General features: G+C 48.4%; 1 protein-coding gene across 3 annotated transcripts in view; it reads left to right on the forward strand.

The window, feature by feature from the left end:
• fam13a (family with sequence similarity 13 member A) overlaps positions 1-21,811 on the forward strand; it is a 299,844-nt gene that overhangs the window by 104,467 nt on the left and 173,566 nt on the right. For 2 of the 3 annotated variants that reach the window (XM_072495341.1, XM_072495342.1), the window contains exon 6: positions 6,488-6,589. The exons of the other annotated variant lie outside the window; for it this stretch is intronic. In XM_072495341.1, the coding sequence (XP_072351442.1) occupies positions 6,488-6,589 (102 nt within the window). The remainder of the gene's footprint in view (positions 1-6,487; positions 6,590-21,811) is intronic. 3 annotated transcript variants of the gene reach the window in all.

The raw sequence follows: 21,811 nt of genomic DNA on the forward strand, positions 1-21,811 counted from the left end.
ATTAATCTGTTCCCTGTAAGAACACTATTCATGACGCCCTATGCTGCTCTTGTTTGGCCCTTGTTCCAAACTGTAACCAAACACTATTTGTTTATGTACTCTGTCGATTATTCTTTTGTCTACTATGTCCGTACTGTGTACGTTCCCTTGGCCGCAGAAAAATACTTTTCATTGCACTTCGGTACATGTGACAATAAATAATCAATCAATCAATGTAACTAGTAGAGTTGACCAGGGAGAACCATTGGATTTGGTTTATTTAGACTTTCAGAGGCTTTCAACAAGGTCTCACATAGCAGATTACGATGTAAAGTTAAAGCACGTGGGATTAAGGGTAGTGGCATGAGATGGATAGAAAGCTGGTTAGCAGACAGAAAGGAAAATGTTGGAATAAACGGGTCTTTTTCTGATTGGCAGCAGTGACTAGTGGGGTACCGCAGGGATCTGTGTGAGGACCCCAACTGTTCACATTATATATTAATGACGAGGGAACTAAATGTATTCTCTTCAAATCTGTAGATGATACAAAGTTGGGTGGGAGGTTCGAAGGGCCGAATAGCCTCCTCCTGCTTCTATTTTCTATGTATGTTTCTAAAAACAAAAATGGTGAAGTGCCAGGTTCTGGCTGAAATGGGTGTGTTTCTCTCCAGAAACACAGCCACGTTTTCTGACCAGATCTTCTGTCACTCTCAAATAAAAAAAATTAGGGGGCGTGGTTTGCATCATCATTCTGGTGGAGCAGGGCGAGGCCTGATAGAGCTGGCAAGGCCAGCCCCATAATGATCGTGGCGCCATCTTTAAAGGGTGCCCCAATTTGCGAAAGAAAAACTCCCTCCCACCCCACCCATGGCCATGGAGGACCCCCCCCCCCCTCCAAGCTTCAAGGTGACCCCCCTCCCAACATGGAAGTATCAGGGGCAATCTTTCCCCCTCTGCCCAGCCCCCAACGCTGTCATCGGCACGCACACCTCTCCCCAACACCTCCCCCACCACACATAAGGGGAACCCCCCCCAATGGAGGGGGTTATTCCCCCAGCAGTGCTTCCTGGCACTGCCCCCTGGCCAGCACTGCTAGTGTGCCAGGGGCAATGCCAAGCCTCAACCCTTGACCCCGGGCCCTCCACGCACCTCTGCAGCCCTGCTGGGGTTATCATGACTGGTTATGACTATCATGACTAGGGGCTGGTTTAGCGCACTGGGCTAAATCGCTGGCTTTGAAAGCAGACCAAGGCAGGCCAGCAGCACGGTTCAATTCCCGTACCAGCCTCCCCGAACAGGCGCCGGAATGTGGCGACCAGGGGCTTTTCACAGTAACTTCATTTGTAGTCTACTTGTGACAATAAGCGGTTTTCATTTCATTCATTAATGTTTTCCAATTCGTGATTAATGCCGGCGTGATGTCATGCTGCCAGGATGGGGCCGGACGCAATGACGTAAAGCCGTTTAACTGTATTTAAATTGATGTTTAGGGCGCGAGAAGATCTCAAACCGAGATCTCACCGGCGTAAGTCCCGTTATGGCTCTCTTGCAAGACCTTGCGGCCATGATGGAAATTGCGCCAGTGACTAACAGGCTCACAAAATCCTGCCCAGGGTTTTTCTTGGGGGTGGTGGAAATTTCCCTCTGTGCAAGTAATAAGAAATTGAACCTGCTCCTTTCCTATTCCTATGATGTTTCAAGGTATTTTACAGCCGTTGAATTACTTTTGAAATGTAGCCCGCTGTTGGGATTTGAGATGTTGTAGTCCTATCAGAATGTACAACAACGCTACATACTTCAGGCTGGCCTTGTTGTCAGCTTGCTGGCCATCACTGAATTCTCGAAGGGCTAAGAAAGATATCGAGAAGATTGAATTTCCATCAGAGTTTCAGACAATTCAAACAGTATGGCTACAAAACTGAGCCCCGTTTTGTCCATAGTTTCGGTGCTACAGATGCTGTTTTGCCACCACAATAGTGTCCACACCAGGCTTATACACCTCTAGCAATGGGGTCCATGCTTCACGCCATCTTGCTGAGGCTGTTAATGAGGGGGTTAAGAGAACGTGCGAGAAATATGCCAAAAGGTCAGATTGTGAGGTCAATTTGTGCATAATGCTGATTTGCTGCCATTTTCAACCTAGCCGCTCCAACTAATGCTCTCTTCTAACGTGAAGCACGTGTTCAGCAGCAGGAAGGGCCCCCAATGAAGACTGCTTTCCACTGGTTCTCTTGGAGCATGTGGAAGTGCTGAGATTGGTGCCGTCTGCAGGGAGTATTGGGGCTTGAGGAGTAGGCATTCATCGTGACTAAAGGGCTCTGGGTCATGGGGGCTATAGTTTCAATTCCCCCATGGACTGCAGCATGAGAGGGACTTGAAACAGGAGCTGCAAAGAAGAGGACAGGCTGCTCATAGATGGAGGAAGAGGAGAAAGGAGTGAAGAATCTTCCTTCGAACTCCATCCATGATGTAGGCTTCGTAGTCTTGAGCACATTAACAGCAAGTCTTTGTTAACGTCTCGGAACTATATACATTTATAGAGGGGCGGGTACAGGTATGAAACTGACTCCATCCTTGGTCTTTACCCATCTCTGTCCATCTCTAGACTGACCCTGGCTCTTGATCATGTGCCTTCTTACATCACTGTAGACAGTACTGTACTCAGTCCCACATAGGGGCTGGTTTAGCACAGTGGGCTAAATAGCAGGCTTGCAATGCAGAACAAGGCCAACAGTGCAGGTTCAATTCCCATACCGGCCTCCCCGAACATGCGCCGGAATGTGGCAACTAGGGGCTTTTCACAGTAGCTTCATTGAAGCCTACTTGTGACAATAAGCAATTATTATTAACCCTGCATGTACCAAACCCTATACTACAGGGAAAGGTTATCTCAGCTGGAGTCTTTATACACCATATGTTTTTCTCTTTCCTTTGTCTAAACCAAAAACTGTATGTACGTCATGTGCGTTTTACAAAAGGGGGCACTCGTAGAATTTCTTTCATTCCAGACTAATATTCTGTGGTTGAAGATGTCCCTGGCTTTTAACATATTGTTGTTAAATTAGATTTTGCTTTATCGCTAAATTTAAAAAAACAAAACTTTGGCACAGGGATAGAGAATGCCAGGAACTACCGGCCACTTTTTACTATTTTAAGTTTAATCTTGAATGAATTTTTAGGCTGATCGCTTCCACCATCTGGCATGATGTACCTTTGCTTTTCCTTAATTTTCTTTTCTCTGTTGTTGACTGCGATACAGATTCCAAGGCACTGTACCGCCCTTCTATAACTTGCCTTTTCCTCAAGCAATTGTCAGTGAATCTTCACCCGTGGAGCAATCAAATCAAGCCTGTCCCTGTCCTTGCCCACTCAAATCAAAAATAACTGCTTCAGCAATTATATAGAATATTCAGCAAACAAACAGATCATTCTATCCAACTAGTCTGTGTTGGTGTTTATGGCTCATACGAATCTCCTCCCACACATTAACCTCATCTCTACCGTTCTATCTCCATTTATTTCTCTTGCGTATTTGTCTAGTTTCCCTCGAAAACATCAAAGCTTCTTGTCTCAACCGTTTTCCATGGTAGTGAATTCCACACTCTAATCAAAATTAGTCGGTGCTCAGGAGGTCTGAACGTAATCTGTGGAGAGACAATTTGGGTGTTAACGTTTGAGGTTACTGACCCTTCATCAGGACTGGGATCTGGGGGGGGTGGGGGCTCGAACCCACAGCTGTCTGATTCCAAACTTCCACTGAGCCCTGGCTCACCCCATAAAACTGATATTTCCAAGGCTGGTGTGATCGAGCTGAAGTTGTTTTCGGCTTCGCTGCTTCAGCCGAGGAAATCCAGATGAGATTTGATGAACGCAGTTAAATAATTCCTCGTGATTCAGGCTCGAGTGTGGTGGTCCAAATGCAAGTTTATTAGTCAGACTCTAATAAACATGATTGTACAATCTGGGTTCTTGCTGACCACACCTGGGTGATCAAACCTGGCCTCCGTAGATGTTGTCCCTCCGACCATCAGGTAACCTCTGACCTTAGAGGAGCTGTTTCCAGATAATTTGGCCGCATTCCCACCATTGCCATGCATGCCCCATCTAGCATTGGGATTCTCTTTTCCCAATGGCAGCGCACCCTTGCCCATGGGTTTCCCGGCGACGTGGGGTGTCTTCAATGGGAAATCCCATTGACAAGCGGCAGGAATAGAGAATCACGGCGCAGCGCGGAGAAACACATGTCTGGGGACCGGAGAATCCCGCCCAACGTCTCTTATTTTGAATCCAATCTCAACACTTTCTACTCAGCAAGCAGATGAAACAAGATAACAGAAAAAATGAAGCTCTTCCAACACTTTCCCAACTACGAGTCATCCTTGAGTTGCTCAAACAGGGAAACCTTATCGATCTAGCTCCTGCTATCGCCAGAATATTGTCACTTCAATCACAGGAGGGTAGGTCAAAGGGTTGAAAAGCCATGAATTTTGGCTCAACCCATATCTCTGTGGGTTGTGGGCATTGCTGGCAAGGCCAGTATTTATAGCCTATCCCAAGTTGCCCTTGAGATGATGACGGTGAGCCATCTCATTAAACCACTGTCGTCCATTTGACGCAGGTAAGTCCACTGTACTGCCAGGTTGGGAGATCCAGGATGTACACCCAGTGACTGTGATACATTCCCAAGTCAGGATGTTGCATGAATTGGAGGGGAATTTGGAGGTGATGGTATTCCTTTGGACGTGCTGCCCTTCTGATGGGTGGATGTCACGGGGTTTGGGACATACTGTTGCTTCACAGCACCAGTGACCCCAGGCTCGATTCCCGCTTGGGCCACTGTCTGTGCGGAGTCTGCACATTCTTCCCCTGTGGGTTTCCTCCGGGTGCTCCGGTTTCCTCCCACAGGTCCCGAAAGACATGCTTGTTAGGTGAATTCGATATTCTGAATTCTCCCTCCGTGTACCCGAACAGGAGCCAGTGTGTGGCGAATGGGGGATTTTCACAGTAACTTCATTGCAGTGTTAATGTAAGCCTACTTGTGACAATAATAAAGATTATTATTTTGCTGCTGAATTGAACTTCAAGCTTTCTCTGGTGGATTGCCACACCGAAAAATTTAATTCAATCATCATTTGACCTCTAGGTGGGGGGAGGGGCTGCGGCCATCGGAGCCTGGCAGAACAGGGTCTGAGTGGTCTAGGCGGGGTGGAAAGTTGGGGGGAAGGAACCGACCTTGGGGGGGGGGGGGGGGGGGGGGGAGACGTTTTACAAGAGGCAGTGGACGGGAGAAGTTGGAGATGGGGGGGTGGGGGGGGGATGGCTGGTGGTTACAACTCTTGGGTATCATGTACGGTACTCTTTCAGACGTTGGATGGCGTTGAGTGTAGGGGGAGGAGGGAGTGTAACTATAGGTTAATGGTGACCATGGGCGGTCCCGGACTCCTTTTTCTTTTTCTCCTTTGTTTTTTGTTTCCACCGTGGAAGGGTTTGGTTTATTGAATGCATATATTGACAGGAGGGCCGTCGTTTGGGGTGGTGGGAGGATGGGATCGTTGGTATTGTTAAGGGGATTGATTTTGTATTTGTTACCGTTTACTGTTTGTGGGTGGGGTGTAAATTTTGAAGGAAAATGAAAACTGAAATGAAAATCACTTATCGTCACAAGTAGACTTCAATGAAGTTACTGTGAAAAGCCCCTAGTCGCCTGTTCGGGGAGGCTGGTCCGGGAATTGAACCATGCTGCTGGCCTGCCTTGGTCTGCTTTAAAAGCCAGCGATTTAGCCCAGTGTGCTAAACCTGAAAATGGAGAATAAAAAACATTTAAAAAAAAATCATAATTTGACCTGTAATATTTTTTTCTCTTTGTCTGCTACTCAAGATTTAGCACAGCTGACAGCCTTCCAATAATTCACCAAAACAAAGTTATAAAAACATGTTCAAAAGGACCAGTTGAAAGGCTACCAATCACACTTTGGTGGGAATGTGTTTAACATTAGGTAATGGCTGAGTGTGGTAAACAATTTGAAGAGCAGCCCCACGGAATGTGCTGCGATTGGACGTCCCATTTCGATCAACAATGAAATAGTTCTTTCGATTCGCATTTGGCAACACAGAAGGTTGAATCAAAGCACTCTTGAAGGTTTACAGTCGCGTGCCTCAACTTATCTCCTGCTCACTGCCGTAGGGCTGAGTTGAAATACGTAGTAAGTTTTTAAAAAGTGAGAAGTTTGGGATTTGAACCATTTGGCCTTACCTTCAAATAAATGTAACGACTTCAAGGTAGCGTACGCATCCAACGTCTTTTTATAGTGAGCACCAATTTTACAATCCTGACCAACCAGCTTTCAGCAGGATTTAATTGTTTGACTTGCCTTTCCTGGACCTCCGCCTGAATCTGGCGGAGCTCAAAACTTGGTGTCATTTATTTCTAAGTGTGGGCTTTCTCTACTTGTGCTTTCGTACTGCTTTCAATTCATTACATGCTTCACAGTTGTAACTACTTCCACAGGAAGCCAATGATGGTGATGTGGCTTTCCCAGTCAGACCCTGTCCACTACCGCCAAGTGATTTAACCGCCGAAGCAACAAGATCGCTGCCAAAGAGAATAAAGGTTTGCATCATTGTTTGTGATCTGCGTTACCGAATGATCTAATCCAGTGTTTTTCAAACTTTTTTTTCCCGAGGACCCATTTGTACCAACCGGCCAACCTTCGGGACCCAACCCAAGCAACCTTGGCGACTCACGTCGGCCGACCATCGCAACCCACGCCGGCCGGCCTTCGAAGCCTATGCCAGCTGACCTGCGCGACCCGCCATTTTCTCTTATCTTGTTTGCTGCTGACAAAAATGGAGGAAATGGTTTTGGGTCCCTTTGGCCCTCGTACACGCTCCTCCAATGGAACCTGTTGCCTTCCGGTGTCGGAAAGTATGGAGTCTCCATCTGTCCAAAGTTCAGCATTTTTTTCCTGTAAAATTTTATCAAATAAACCCCTACCCCACCACCCCCCCCCCCCCCCCCCCCCCCGAACTTGTGAAACAAAAAGCTGCAGCCATGTAAAAAAAAGAGGGGCCGCACTGTGCGTGCCCGATCTTCGACGCACATGCTCTTAGTTTTGCACATGCCACCGATGATCTGGCACGCATGCGCAGTGCGGGCGCATTTTCTTTACATGTTCGCGGCCATTTTGAATGTAGCTTGCAGCCGGCGTTATTAACAGCCGGCTGCTGCGGCTGTTGCGCGCAGATTTGCACGATCAGGAGGGCCGCAACGGATGGCTCCGCCACCTTCCCGACACCAGCCCGTGACCCACCCGCAGGTCACGCCCTCGTGTTTGACAATGCCTGGTCTAATCTATGTGGCTTTATTCTTCTTTTGTCTCACGAATCTTAAAGATACTTATTCAGTCTTGCACCCTTTACACTGCTTGACAGTTAACTGTCAGTCACCATTGGTTGCTGCATTCTCCTTGGCAATTGCTTGACCAATCAGAGTCCACTTGCCAACCAATCAGCACTTTCTTCTTATGCAGTATAAAGCTGTTGTTTCTCCTGACATTTGTATTCTGTGATTGTCCTGATGAGTACAAAATGAAAAACTTCGACAAAATGTACTTTTTCAACAATACTCAAGCACTGTGCTGCCCAACGACTGCCTTTACATACTAGTGAGATATTAATGTTACCCCATGAGGAAAGTTCACTTGAGACACCATTTCCCTCGCATTCCGCTATATGAAGTCCTTCTTCCGTTCTGGCCCTGAGTCCTTTATGGCCAAAAGTTACTTTTTGTTGCCAGCCACATTTGGAGTCAACATTGTGAGGATTCCGATCTCAAAGTTCATGGAGAAGAAATTGTTTCAAAGTTAGGGCAATGTTTTGGGAGTTTTTTTGTAGCATCGGCCTTGGAAAGCTCTCCTGCCTCTTTTCACTGATGCCATCTCGTGGGGAGGTCCCTGTCAGCGCACTCGAATCAGACCTCCTTTCCTACTGACCTCCCAGTGCTCGCAACCAGCTTTCAAAGCTCAATGTTCCATGGTCTTCCACTAAGCACAGAGGTATCCACCACCCACGTGATGATTCTGTGCACAGGGTCATATTTTTAAGCGAATAAATGCGGGGTTACAGGTTATTCCGCACAGATTAGCTAATCTTTCAGTTGAATCGGGAACCAGTTTGTCACCCTGAATTCTCCCCTACTTTCACCCCATCACTGCCCCACCCCCCAGCCCTCAACAAGACGGTGGCTGCTGAGACAATTGGATGCTTCAAGGCTGAGATAGAGAGATAGATAGAACTGTATTGAGTGATGGTATTGAGGAATTTGAAGATGAATGAAGCTGAGCTTCAGATCGGCTGTGATCTATTTGTATGGTGGAACATTCACTTATTCAATCTGTTCAAAGGGCTGAATGGCCTACTGTTGATCCCATGTAGCACTCTTGAGTTATCAGGGGAGCCTCCGAGAGCAGTGTTTATCAAACTTTTTTTGCCCAGGACTCATTCTACCAACCGGCCATCTTTCGTGACCCACGCCAGCCGACCTTGACGACCCACGCCACAGGGCGGCTGCATTTTTTTTGCCGGTCGCGGCCGTCATTTTTATAGCCGCTCGCTGGCGGCATTTTAAAAAGCCGGCTGCTGCAGCCGTTGTGCCTGAATTCAGCGATCGGGAACGCCGCGATGGATGGCTCCACGACCCTCCCAACACCCACCCGCGACCCATCCATGGGTCGCGACCCCCACTTTGAAAATGCCTGACCCAGAGCATTATCCTGATTCATTTTTAGGGCAAAGGGGAATTATCAGACCTGGTAAACAAGATTCCCATTGAACCAGGCACCACAGCTCCAATCTTTCAAAGACCTGTCACATAAACTAAAAACATGAGACAATCAAGCAATCAGATGCTGGTCAATATTAATTGTTTCCATCACTCATGTGACTCGTGGGCAGTGAGTTTCCCCTGACGTGTTAAGCCACAGGGGGTTCCTTTCTACATTGTTGCTTCCAGTCTCATATTTCCTCCAGTACAATTTTTTTTAAATAAGAAAAAGGGAGGAAACAAAAGCCACATTGGACGGTGCTTTGAGTCAGTTGTGTTGGCCCCCCTTAATGAATCTGACGTATTTGTACTCTGGCAGAACCAGGAGGATTGACAGGTGGAAAGTATAATTCATATCTACCATCGGGGGTCAGTAAGAATGAGACCTTTGATTTTAGGATTGGCCAAAAGGTTTGGTGGGGTTATGGTTTTACAGGGATACGGTGAGGGAGTGGGCCTTGGTCGGGTGCTCATTCAAAGGGTCTGTGTAGACTCGATGGGCCGAATGGCCTCCTTCTGCACTGTAGGGATTCTATGATTTTATCAGTCATTTGAAGCCAAAGAATTATTTGCCTTTAAACTTCACCTGATCCATGCCATCTGACTTACCTCATCTTCACTAATTTGGTCTATGAACAGGAGTACACCATTTGACTCCTCAAAGCCTCTCTGCCATAAAATGTGATCATGGCGAATCTTCTACCTTCACCTTCAATCCCCATACCCCTTAATTCCTTTCATATCCAAAGATCTATTGACCTCTGCTTCGAATACTGAATGACCAAGCATCCATAGCTCCTTGGGTAGAGAATTCCAAAGATCCACAAGTCTTCAAACGAAGAAATGTCTCTTCACCTAAGTCCTAAATGTCTCGCGCCTTATTCTGAGATTGTGACTCCATGTTCCACACCCACCCCTCTCCCCGGAAAGCCTCTAAAGTGTTTTATATGTTTCAATGAGATCACTTCCTGTTCTTCTAAATTGTGTTGTATCATCTCTTTGCTTTTCAACGTTTACATTGCCTTCTTATTAATGATTTTTTCAAAACTGAAAACTGGCTTTATGACATCCGCCGACTGTATTCATGTTCCTGTTCTTCTGATGGATTCTTCCTTTTGCTTGTACAACCATGCTTATTTTTAATTGAAGTACTAGATGTGAGTGAGGTCGCTGAGAACTTCCTTAATGGGCTGCAACTGCGCAGACGATATGCAAGTGTTTGCGTGTAATTCCACCCTTTACATCCACAGACATACACTCATTGCTCAGTCAACTTGTGATGGCTCAGTTACATTCCTCCGAGGGATGTATACTCAAAGACCTTCCATGTGCGGATTACAGGGTCAGCCGCAGGGTTCTGAGGAATGTGGAGTAACAGAGAGATCTTGGGGTTCATGTCCACAGATCTCTGAAGGTTGCCACTCAAGTGGATAGAGCCGTGAAGAAGGCTTCTAGTGTGTTAGCGTTTATTAACGGGGGGCTTGAGTTTAAGAGCCGCAGGGTTATGCTGCAACTGTACATGACCCTGGTGAGACCACATTTGGAGTATTGTGTGCAGTTCTGGTCACCTCATTATAGGAAGGATGTGGAAGCATTGGAAAGGGTGCAAAGGAGATTTACCAGGATGCTGCCTGGTTTGCAGGATAGGTCTTATGAGGAAAGGTTGAGGGAGCTCGGGCTTTTCTCTTTGGAGCGGAGGAGGATGCAAGGCAACTTAATAGAGGTTTATAAGATGATGAGGGGGATAGATAGAGTGGACGTTCAGTGACTATTTCCTCGGGTGGATGTAGCTGCTACAAGGGGGCATAACTATAAGGTTCAGGGTGGGAGATATAGGAGGGATGTCTGAGGTAGGTTCTTTACTCAGAGAGTGGTTAGGGTGTGGAATGGACTGCCTGCTGTGATAGTGGAGTCGGACACTTTAGGAACTTTCAAGCGGTTATTGGATAGGCACATGGAGCACACCAGAATGACAGGGAGTGGGATAGCTTGATCTTGGTTTCGGACAATGCTCGGCACAACATCGAGGGCCGAAGGGCCTGTTCTGTGCTGTACTGTTCTATGTTCTATGGTGAACTGGCTATCGGGTCACAAACTCCTATGGCCTCCATCGCTCTTCTGTAAGACACCTGCAAGCAAGATATTAAGATGACCGACATTGACACTGACTGCCATGACCCCAGGAGGCTGACTGCTTGGAAGGCTATTGGAAGAGGCGATCAGAAATTAAAAGTTCAGCTGGCCAAGCAGAGGGCCCAGAAAAAAAAAACTTGAGGCCAGCAAATCATGCATCCTCTCATCCAACTATCTTCCTCTGATGCAAATCCACTGTGCCAGAGTGGGGCTTCTGGGCCGCACCAGGCGATGCTTAACACAGGATTGACCGCCGTGGCCACAGACCGTCGTCTTACAGACGGAAGCCTGACACAAACAAATGCCACAGACCCACATAGAAGGCACTCTGGATGTTACCATCTCCAAACTGCCTACAACTCATGACAGTTTCTGGGGCCTGTCGTGGTCCAAACCATTCAATGATGACCATTTTCCATCAATATGGACATCAGTTTGAAAGGTCCACAATTTATAAAGTGCGTCAGTTATTTTTGGGAAGTCCCGGCATTTCAATGAACTCCTCGTACCACATTGAAGTGTGACTATCTCAATGACTCTGCATTTATCAATTTATAAACCCAGCTGATTTTGGTCAAACTCATGCAGTTGTTCATCACAGCCCAACCACCTCATTAACGTACGATTACCTTGAAAGAAGGAATTTATTTTATTAAGTACCTTTCAAGGGGTGGCAAGGGGGCGCAGTGGTTAGCACTACTGCCTCAGGGCGCCGAGGACCCGGGTTCGATCCTGGCTCCGGGTTACTGTTGTGTGGAGTTTGTGCATTCTCTCCATGTCTCTGTGGGTCTCATTCCCACAACCCAAAAAAAGATGTACAGGGTAAGTGGATTGGACACGCTAAAATTGCCCCTTAATTTGGAAAAAAAAGAATTGGATAGTCTAAATTTGGAAAAATACATATCATATACCCTTTACAATACCAAAGTGCATATCACAACCTATGAAGTACTAGATGGTTACCTCATCGAATGGGAAAATCAAATCAATAATGTGTCCTTGGACTGGACACTTGTCTCTTATGAATGCTCAATGAAAGTTTGGGGATAACAAAAAAGGAGTGGCATGGTGGCACAGCGGTTAGCACTGCTGCCTCACAGCGCCAGGGACCCGGGTTTGATTCCGACCTCCGGTTACTGTCTGTGTGGAGTTCACACATTCTCCCTGTGTCTGTGTGGGTTTCCTCCGTGTGCTCCAGTTTCCTCCCATAGTCCAATGATGTGCAGGGTGGGTGGATTGGCCATGCTGAATTGCCCCTACGTTTTGGTGGGGTTGCGGGGATAGGGCAAGGGAGTGGGCCTAGGCGGGGTATTCTTTCAGAGGGCTGCGCTGACTCGATGGGCCGAATGGCCTCCTTCTGCACCGTAGGGATTCTATGATTCTATAACTGTCACAATCTCTTCAAGTTAACACGATTGGCAATTTGGGCTCCTTACTTGAATACAGTCGCACCAAAGTGGCTCAGGATTCTGACCATCCTCCCCACCCAGGCCCCCAACATAGTCGATATAGTAACATGGAGTAATAATCTCCGAAGATATGAGGTCAAATCCAACTGTTGCATTTTGAGAATTGAAATTCAGTTTTAATTATCCGGAAAAAAGAGCAGGTCCCATTTAAAAGTGACCATGAAGATGTCAGATTTTCCAAAACGAATGTCCTTTGGGGAAGGAAACAATGCTTACGCTGTCTGACCTATATGTGAGTCTATTGCCGCATCAATGTGGGTAACTCTTTTACCTGCTCTCGAAATAGAAAGCCGCCTCTCTGAACTGCTACCTAACAGCATGGAGCAACCATTGCCATGGAAGAAGGGCCAACGTCTCAATGTATCTGGGAGGAGACCATAAATTTTGACCAGGGACCCCCCCCCCAGGAATGGGCTGACAAGAGGCCAAGAGCCAGGTCAACACTCCGAGTTCCCATCAGAGCCCCACAGCAGTGGGGAACATTCTGACATCAATGCCTTTTGAAACCACTACAGCCCCTGCCTCAAACTGGGCCAGGTAACGATTGTCCCCTCTTCCAATCACTGTGACCCAGGAGCGATCAAGCTGCTCGGGCTGGAGGAAAAGTGAATGGGCTTTGGTTCGGTCATTTTTTCACAAGCCAGCCCTCCTTGAGTTTATCACCCCTTTCTTTTAATTCGTGCCACCAGAAATTCAGCACGTGACGGGTTAAATTAAAACTGCACGAACACTGATTCTACAAACACAGGTAAGCTGCTTTGCCTTTTGTTTCCATCAAGGTCAAGATATTGGGAAGTTATCTGTTTTGTGTATACAGTAATGTGCCATAAAGCAAAACAACAAGAAAATCCGAGTCGCTGTTTACAAAGAGGCCCCGTAACTCAACACACTGTGCCCAGTCTTATCTCTTCCCTAATTATACTTTGGATCTTTAGTCCGATTATGCGTTGGAATTCAGGGTGTGTACGCACTGCAAAGTCAGATGATTAAAAAGAAGAAAAAAAATCGCTGCCATTTAACGATTCTGAAATCTGCTGGGGAACTTAATTTCACACATCAGCTGGAGCAGCTTGCAACAAAGAGAGAAAACCCCACCACCCACCAGCAGACACCGGCGGTAGGTAAGGCAGTGCAACACAATCGCTGGGCAGGGCAGCTGAAAGCTGGTTTAACTGTAGTTGGGCTGTTGCGCCTTACCATGCCATTGCACTGTGCTGGGTCCCGACACAAATCCAGCTGAGGTCAAAGTGTTCCAGGACGCATGATTTGTAGCTGTTTCTGCTCTGTTACAAAACCATGCGATGAGATGGAAGAGCAGTTATAAAAATTAGTGTTTCTGTGTGCGTCTGTGCACACACGTTTGTGGGTTAGTGCATGTGTGTGCATGTGGGTTAGAGTATGTATGTATGTGGGAGTTATATATATGTGTGTATTAATGTGTGTGCATATGGGTTAGAGTGTGTGTGGGAGAGTTATATATACGTGTATTAATGAGTGCATGTAGGTTAGAGTATGTGTGTGGGAGTTATATATATGCATGTATTAATGTGTGTGCATGTGGGTTAGAGTGTGTGTGTGGGAGTTATATATATATATATACACGTGTATTAATGAGTGTGCATGTAGGTTAGAGTAAGTGTGTGTGTGGGAGTTATATATACACGTGTATTAATGAGTGTGCATGTGGGTTAGAGTATGTATGTGTGTGGGAGTTATATATATATGCGTGTATTAATGTGTGTGTTTGTAGGTTAGAGTATGTGTGTGAGATATATATGCGTGTATTAATGTGTGTGCATGTGAGTGAATATGAATGACTGAGAGTGTGCCTGTTTATGCTTGTGAGGGTGTATGAGCATTTTCAAAGAAAGATTTACATTTATAGAGCGCTCCTCCCCAACCTCAGGATGTTTCACATACTTCACATCCAGTATTGTACTTTTGAAGTGTGGTAGCTATTGTAATGTGGAAGACAGGGCAAGAAATGTGCGCACAGCAAGCTCCCACAAGCAGCAGTGTGCTAATAGCCATCTGGCGCGGTGATTTTTACTGAAGAATATATATTCTCCGAAGACTCTGTGAAGAGCTTCCCTGTTCCTCTTCAAGATAGCGCCATGGGATCTCCTGCGTCCACCTGAAAGGGCAGGCGGGGCCTCGGTACAACATCTCGTCCGAAGGTTGGACCGTTTGTGTGTTGGCGTGTGATCTGTGAAAAATATTAACTTTTGCTCCCCTGTGCTGTAATCTGACTGTTGTGTCAGCTCAATTTCAGAAGAGACATTCTGAAATTAACCTGAAACGCTGTCCGTGATCTGAAACATTCCTCGGGATAATCAAAACCTTTGGACATCTGGGACCCTCTGGATATCGGTGCCGAAACTCAAATGCATCCGTTCGAAATGACTGTGTCGTATCATAGAATCCCTACAGTGTAGTAGGAGGCCATTTGGCCCATTGAGCCTGCACTGACCCTTGGAAAGAGCAGCCTACTGAGGCCCATGCCCCACCAACCCGCCAACCCCCCAAACCCCCCCCCCCCCACTATCCCCGTAACGCAGATATGTCACCTAATCTTTTGGACACTTAAGAGGCATCTTATCATGTTCAATCCACCTAACCTGCACACCTTTGGACTGTGGGAGAAAACATACGCAGACACGGGGTGAAAGTGCAATCTCCACACACACACTCACCCGAGGCTGGAATTGAACCCTGGATCCGTGAGGCAGCAGTGCCAACCACTGCGCCACCGTGCCGCACTCGGTCGATTGTCAGATGTGGTCCATATGGTTAAACTAAAATCAACGAAAGTTGAGTTTGTTTTTAAATTATGGTTGTCCACATTGAAGGAACTGGCAAATCCTCTCAGTTCCACAGGAACAGCAGCTCCTCGTGTGAATCTAGACACTGATTGGTGGGTGACTGATTGGTCACTGGTTGTGTCCCATGATCAGGGGTGGGAATGCTGGCTGACCTTTCCCTCCCTTGCCGTGAGTGATGGAGGATACGTTGCTCCCAGCTACCGGGGTCTCAAGTAGGGTCAATTTTCAGTTTCTTGCAGGTTCGAGGACAGCCATTTCGCCAGATGGTTCAATAGAAATTGTAGAAATAGAGGAAGAAAACCATAGACCATTAAGTTTGCCTTCTACCATCCTGGTAACCTCGTTCTATAATGAGCCATAGAATCCCTACATTGCAGAAGGAGGCCTTTCGGCCCATGGAGTCTGCACCAACCCTCCGAAAGAGTACCCCACCTAAGCCAAGTCCCCCACCCTATCCTTGTAACCCCACCGAACCCACACATCCTTGGGCACTAAGGGGCAATTTAGCATGGCCAATCCACCTTAATTGCACATCTTTTGACAGTGGGAGGAAACCGGACGGAGCACCCGGAGGAAATCCACGCCTACATGGGGAGAACATGCAATCTCCACACAGACATTCACCTGAGGCCGAAATTGAACCCAGGTTCCTGCTGCTGTGAGGCAGCAATGCTAACCACTGTGCCACCTTGCCGCCACGGTATTGGTAATGGAATTGCCTCGATCACAGATGTCCAGTTTGCCCAGGCAGCTGACGACAGAATCTTCAAGCTGGATCAAGCCCATCAAGAAACCCTGGCAGCAGGATTCTCTGCCATTGCCGGGATGCTCCAGGTCCAGGGGGTCGAGGGGCTGGTTTAGCACACTGGGCTAAATCGCTGGCTTTGAAAGCAGACCAATGCAGGCCAGCAGCACGGTTCAATTCCCGTACCAGCCTCCCCGAACAGGTGCCGGAATGTGGCGACTAGGGGCTTTTCACAGTAACTTCATTGAAGCCTACTTGTGACAATAAGCGGTTTTCATTTTCATAATTGATGGCATGCATGTCGCCTTGCGCACACTGGAGCATCAGGGAGTGCCCTTCATTAACAGGAAGGGGATGCACTCCCTGAATGTTCAACTTGTGTGCGACCACCACCTCCGGATCATGCACGTGTGTGCACGCTTCCCAGGGAGCAAGCATGACAGCTACATCCTGCGACACTTGGAGATCCGTGGCATCTTCAAGGACCATCCCAAGGTGACCGGTTTACTCTTGGGCGATAAGGGGTCCTGGTTGATGACGCTAGTGTGGAGGCTGGAGACCGATGCGGAGACCCGCTACAACGAGGTCCATGTTGCCACTGAGCAATTGTCATTTTGTCATTGAGCGGTGCATCGGACTGTTCAAAATGCGGTTCCGATGCCTCGACCGCTCTCTTGATGTCCTGCAGTACACACCCCTGAGGATCTCCCACTTTGTGGTGGTCTGCTGTGCCCTCCACAACCTGGTACAGCAGCAGGGTGACATGCTGGAGGAGGAGGGGGGACATGCGGCCTCATCTGGGGAGGGACGACCAGGAGGGACTGGAGGACAAGCCCAGGGAGAACCCGTAGGAGCATCCGGAGGAAGGGGGACAGGCGAGAGCGTGGGTCCAGCATGCCCGGAGGTCCAGGGAGATCCTCATCCTCGCTCGCTTCTCATAGGTTGAGGCTTTGTCCTTCAGCTCATCCCTCCCGTCCTTAGCCCCATTGCCTCCTTCCCCCAATCCCTCCTTTACCCCAATTACCCCCTCACCCCATTGCACCCCCAATTTCCTGGCCCACACACACACACCCTCCCCGACTACCCTGTTCCACCCTCCCAGGGTCTGTGTAACACCACTCCGAGATGACCCCAGAAAGCCCGGCCCCATCATGTGGAGATCGTGCGAGAGAGTGGATGTGGTTAGTGAGAGGGAAGGATCATTTTGTCTGACATGGACTACTCACTTGAGACAGGTCATCTGGGTGAGGGGCAGTGGATCTTCACCCCTGCAGCGGCCAACCTCATTGTCGGTGACCGCCCTCTCCTCGGTCAACCCCATGATCTCCAAGGCCCGTTCCTCATAGGCGATGAGGACTCTTGATGTCCGGAACCCCACGGACTGCCTGGGCCCTTTCTCACCCACTATGGGCTAACTTCTCCAGCTGGAAGCGTGATGCATCAGTGGGGGGAGGGGGCTATGGCACTCGCTGTGAGGTAAGCCCTGGTGTTCCTCGGTCTATGCCAAAAGTCTGACATTAGAAAATAGCATCCCGATCTCTTGTTGCACTGAGGAGTTCCAGCAAGCGAAGCTCCTCGGCGCAGAAAACGGGACTAAGTGCATCCTGGGCTGCCCATTCCCCCAGTGAGGCCTCCGATCTACCCGGCTAATGCGCACGCTACAGAACTCTGTCGCCATTCGTTTGGATCTCACCCGTTAGCTCGGATTCTCTCTCCACAGATGCTGCCAGACCTGCGAGGTTTATCCACCACTTTCTGTTTTTATTTCAGACTTCATGTATCTGCGGTATTTTGCTTTTACCTCATGCGGATAATCAGCTCACAGCATTTTACTGATAGTGGGAGCTGGCTGTGCTCAGATAGGCTGTCGCAATTCCTTTTAAAAATAAAAAAAAAAAAATGTATTTTATTACAAACATGTATCAAAACAGGTTACAACACGTAAACAGCCCGGGAGACATACTTCCCAGCAATCAACTATACAGTCTGTACAGGTTTCCCCCCATTTTCACCCCCTCCCCCCCCCCCCCCCACGACGAACAGCTCCTCAAACACGGTCACAAACATCCTCCACCTTTTCTCAAAACCCCTCTGCTGAGCCCCTTAACTCATGTTTTATCTTCTCCAACCACAGAAAGTCGGATAGGTCACCCAACCAGGCCGCTATCCCCGGTGGCGATGCTGAGCGCCACTCCAGTAAAATTCGCCGCCGTGCAATCAGAGAGGCGAAGGCCACGACATCAGCCTTTCTCCTCTCCTTGACCTCCAACTTCTAAGAAACCCCAAGTATCGCCACTAAAAGGTCCGGGTCCACCTCCTCCTCCACTATCCTGACTAAGACCGCGAACACTCCCGCCCAGAATCTTCCCAATTTTTTGCAACCCTAAAACATGTGTGCATGATTCGCTGGCCCCCGCCCACACCTCGCACACTCATCTGCTGCCCCCTGAAAGAGCCCACTCATTCTCGCCCGAGTCATATGCATCCTATGCACCACCTTAAACTGTATCAGGCTCATCCTTACACAAGAGGAGGTCCCGTTTACCCTTCACAGTGCCTCACTCCACACTCCCCAATTGCTCTCCCCTCCCAACTCCGCTTCCCATTTCTCCTTGATCTTCACCACCCGCTCGCCTCCCTGCTCCCCCAGCACTTGCGGCTGCCGCATTTCCGATCACTGCGGTGACTATACTTCAGGAGTATTGGCTGCAAAGCACTTTGCAACGTCCTGTAGTTGTGAAAGGCGCTATATAAATACAAATGATTTTGACAGTGTTTTGACACCTTGGATTGTGCCAAGCTGGTGCAGCAGGAGGAGGTCTTTCCAGAGGAGCGGCCGGAGGTTAGTGGCATCAAACGCTGGAAAGCCCCACTCAGGCTGAACTCGAGCAGCGAGCGCCCGCAGGGGGATTCCGGCCAAGGTTCTGACTCCGTTCCAACTGAAAATTAGAAAGGGGCCGAAATAAAACCCATCGCCCATCTTGCTACGCTGCTCCCAAGTCGGATTTTTCACCTGTACCTTCCGTGTAGCCCCTGCGACTGTCAATTATTAATAATCATTCATCTGAAACTTAAGTGGCCTCATTAACATTAGGCCCATTGCCATCACAGGAAACATGATCCCCCTTTTATCTTAGAGAGCGCACAATTGTCGTTGTCTGCTTGTGGAAAGAGTTACGCTCAGTAAATTCTAATTAAACGGCACCAACCTTTTCTTTGTTTGTTTTAACTGGGCTAATTTGTTTTGCGCTGATTTCTATCCCCCCCCCCCCCCCCCCCCCTCAGAGCTGACCGGATGTGAACAACAAAAACTGCTGAGTGCATCGAGTGCTGCTTAACTGTAAACAGGAGTGCTGTGCCTCTCAAATACAATGGCCCCTGAATGGAACAAACGCAGAGTGGGAAGGCCAGCTGGCAAAAGCTTCACTCTTTCCCTGCGCTCAGACGTGTCCCACAGTTGCTGTGTGTGGGACTTTTAACAAGCCCTGCCCGGCACTGAGTCGGGCCCAGGAGCTGGGGGCCGGGCCCAGAGAGGGAGCTTGGCTCCCACTTGGGTGGCCCTCGCCCCCTCTCAATATTGAAGTCCGGCCGGGCATCCCCTGTACAGGGGGTGAACGTGGCCTTTTTTTAGTGATAAAGGAACGACTCTTCCTTGCTAGGGGGCGCACAAACCGTTTCCAGCCACAGGAGAGCAGGTAAGCAGGGGACACTGATTTAGGATCAGGATCAAAATGACCAGGGTGGGAAGGTGAGGTTTTTTTTTTGTTTCTCAGCTCAGCAAGTTGTAATCTGGAATCTCTGAAAGGGTGATTAAAAGGAAGTGACTGACGAAAGGGAATAGGACCTATACTTCAGCAGCAAATATTTGTAGGGCCATGGGACACAATCTCAGACTAAAGGGACGATTCTTTAAAACAGAGATGAGGAGGAATTTCTTCAGCCAGAGGGTGGTGAATCTGTGGAACTCTTTGCCGCAGAAGGTTGTGGAGGCCAAATCACTGAGTGTCTTTAAGACAGAGATAGATAGGCTCTTGATTAAGAAGGAGATCAGGGGTTATGGGGAGAAGGCAGGAGAATGGGGATGATAAAAATATCAGCCATGATTGAATGGCGGAGCAGACTTGATGGGCCAAGTGGCCTAATTCTGCTCCTATGTCTTCTGATCTTATGGAGGAAGTAGGATAGATCAGGGACCTCGTTCAGAGAGCCAGACCAGGCAACAAGCGACTGAAGAGCCCGCTTCTCTGCTGTGTGTCAGTAACTTTCGTGAAAGGTGGCGAATCTTAAATAACTGTACAAAACTCTTAAATAATTGTACAAAACCGAAGAACCTTCAAACAGTTGTTGCCATGCCTTGCCCCAAGACTTGAAAAGTTGGCTTTGAGGAGAAGGCAGACCCAGGCAGGGACCTCAATCCTCCAGGAGTCTCACTGCAAACCAAAAGCTGTACATGACCCGGGAAATAACCCGTTTGAAAAAGAAAAGCTTCCCCTCCCACATTTCCTTTCAACACAGTTGTTTATTAGTTATACCAATATTGGGGGTGGTGGGGTTTGGGTGGGTGGGGGGGGGGGGCTTCTGGCTAAAGGCTGTGTGGGGCGGTTGGAGGTGTCATGTCGTGACACTTTCAGCATTACGTCCAATCAGAGCGGGGGAAGGGGGGGGGGGTGACTCCCACTTGTAAAACGAAATGATGGCGTCCTTTACGAGGAAACATGTTTGTGTTTTGTGCAAGTTCAAAAGGCTGGAATTAAGCTTCACCAGTACCGAGTCGATGGGCCGAATAGCTTCCTTCTTTGCTGCAGTGACTCTGCAATACGGTAGTAATGGCCTGAATCTCCCCAACAGTTGGCAGTGCTGAGCAGATCGCTGCTGCCCGCGGGGATTCTCCCGAACCGACACGGCTGCGCATTTCTTCTGGAATCTTCTGATCCCAATTGTCAAAGAAATGCGCTGTGCATTGTCCCTCAGGGGACTCCATCAGAGTAGAGTAGAGGCAGGGCAAAACGGGACACGCCCATCTTTCGCTGCTGTACCGTAAGCTTAAAGGTCCAGTCTTAGAATATTAGTAACAGAATCGGTGAACGGGTAGGTGGGTAGAGTGGGCAGAGTGTGCAGGTGGTAGGTGCGTGAGTGGATAGTCATGTGGTGGGAGGTAGTCCGGTTGGGATGTAATTAGGTCGGGTTGGAGGGCGTAGTCAGGCGGTGTTGGGGAGGTAGTTGGATCAGAAGAGGGGTGGCCATGTTACGCCAGGAGCTGGTCAGGTTTTCAGGGGGCTAGTCTGATTTGGTCAGGGGCAATAGCGTTATTTTGGGAGGTGGTTGGGAGTAATTGGGGATAGTTGAGTGGTCAATGAGGTAGTTGGGTGATCAGAGGGTAGTTGGGTAGTCGAGTAGTCGGGGAAGTGTTGATTGGTCGGGGGTGGTTCGGTGCGCAGAGAGGTAGTCGGGTGGTCAGTGGGTAGTCGGGTGGTCGGGGGGCAATCGGGTTGTGGGGGTTTGGTGGGGTTTTCAGGGACCGAGTAATTGGATGGTGATTGGGAGAAGTGAAGGCAAATTGTGGAGTTAACCTGTTAGAATAAGTTTTAATCTGTAAGTATTACATATCTCCCTCTGATTCTAACTCTGAGTCGGAGACATTTGTGGAGGGTGCCCAGGAACAGAGGAATTGATCATTGGAAGTTTAAACTTCCTGGGCAATTTCCACGTAGGTCTACATGTCAGGACTACCACAGAGTCCGGATATCTTCACTCTCGGACAATCTGGAGACTGGAAGATTCGGCCCTGCGAAGAGTCCAGTGGTGAGAAATGGGCTCATGGTGACGGGGCTGACCAGTTGAA

The sequence above is a fragment of the Scyliorhinus torazame genome, chromosome 3 (assembly GCF_047496885.1).
Source record: "Scyliorhinus torazame isolate Kashiwa2021f chromosome 3, sScyTor2.1, whole genome shotgun sequence".
Taxonomy (NCBI): domain Eukaryota; kingdom Metazoa; phylum Chordata; class Chondrichthyes; order Carcharhiniformes; family Scyliorhinidae; genus Scyliorhinus; species Scyliorhinus torazame.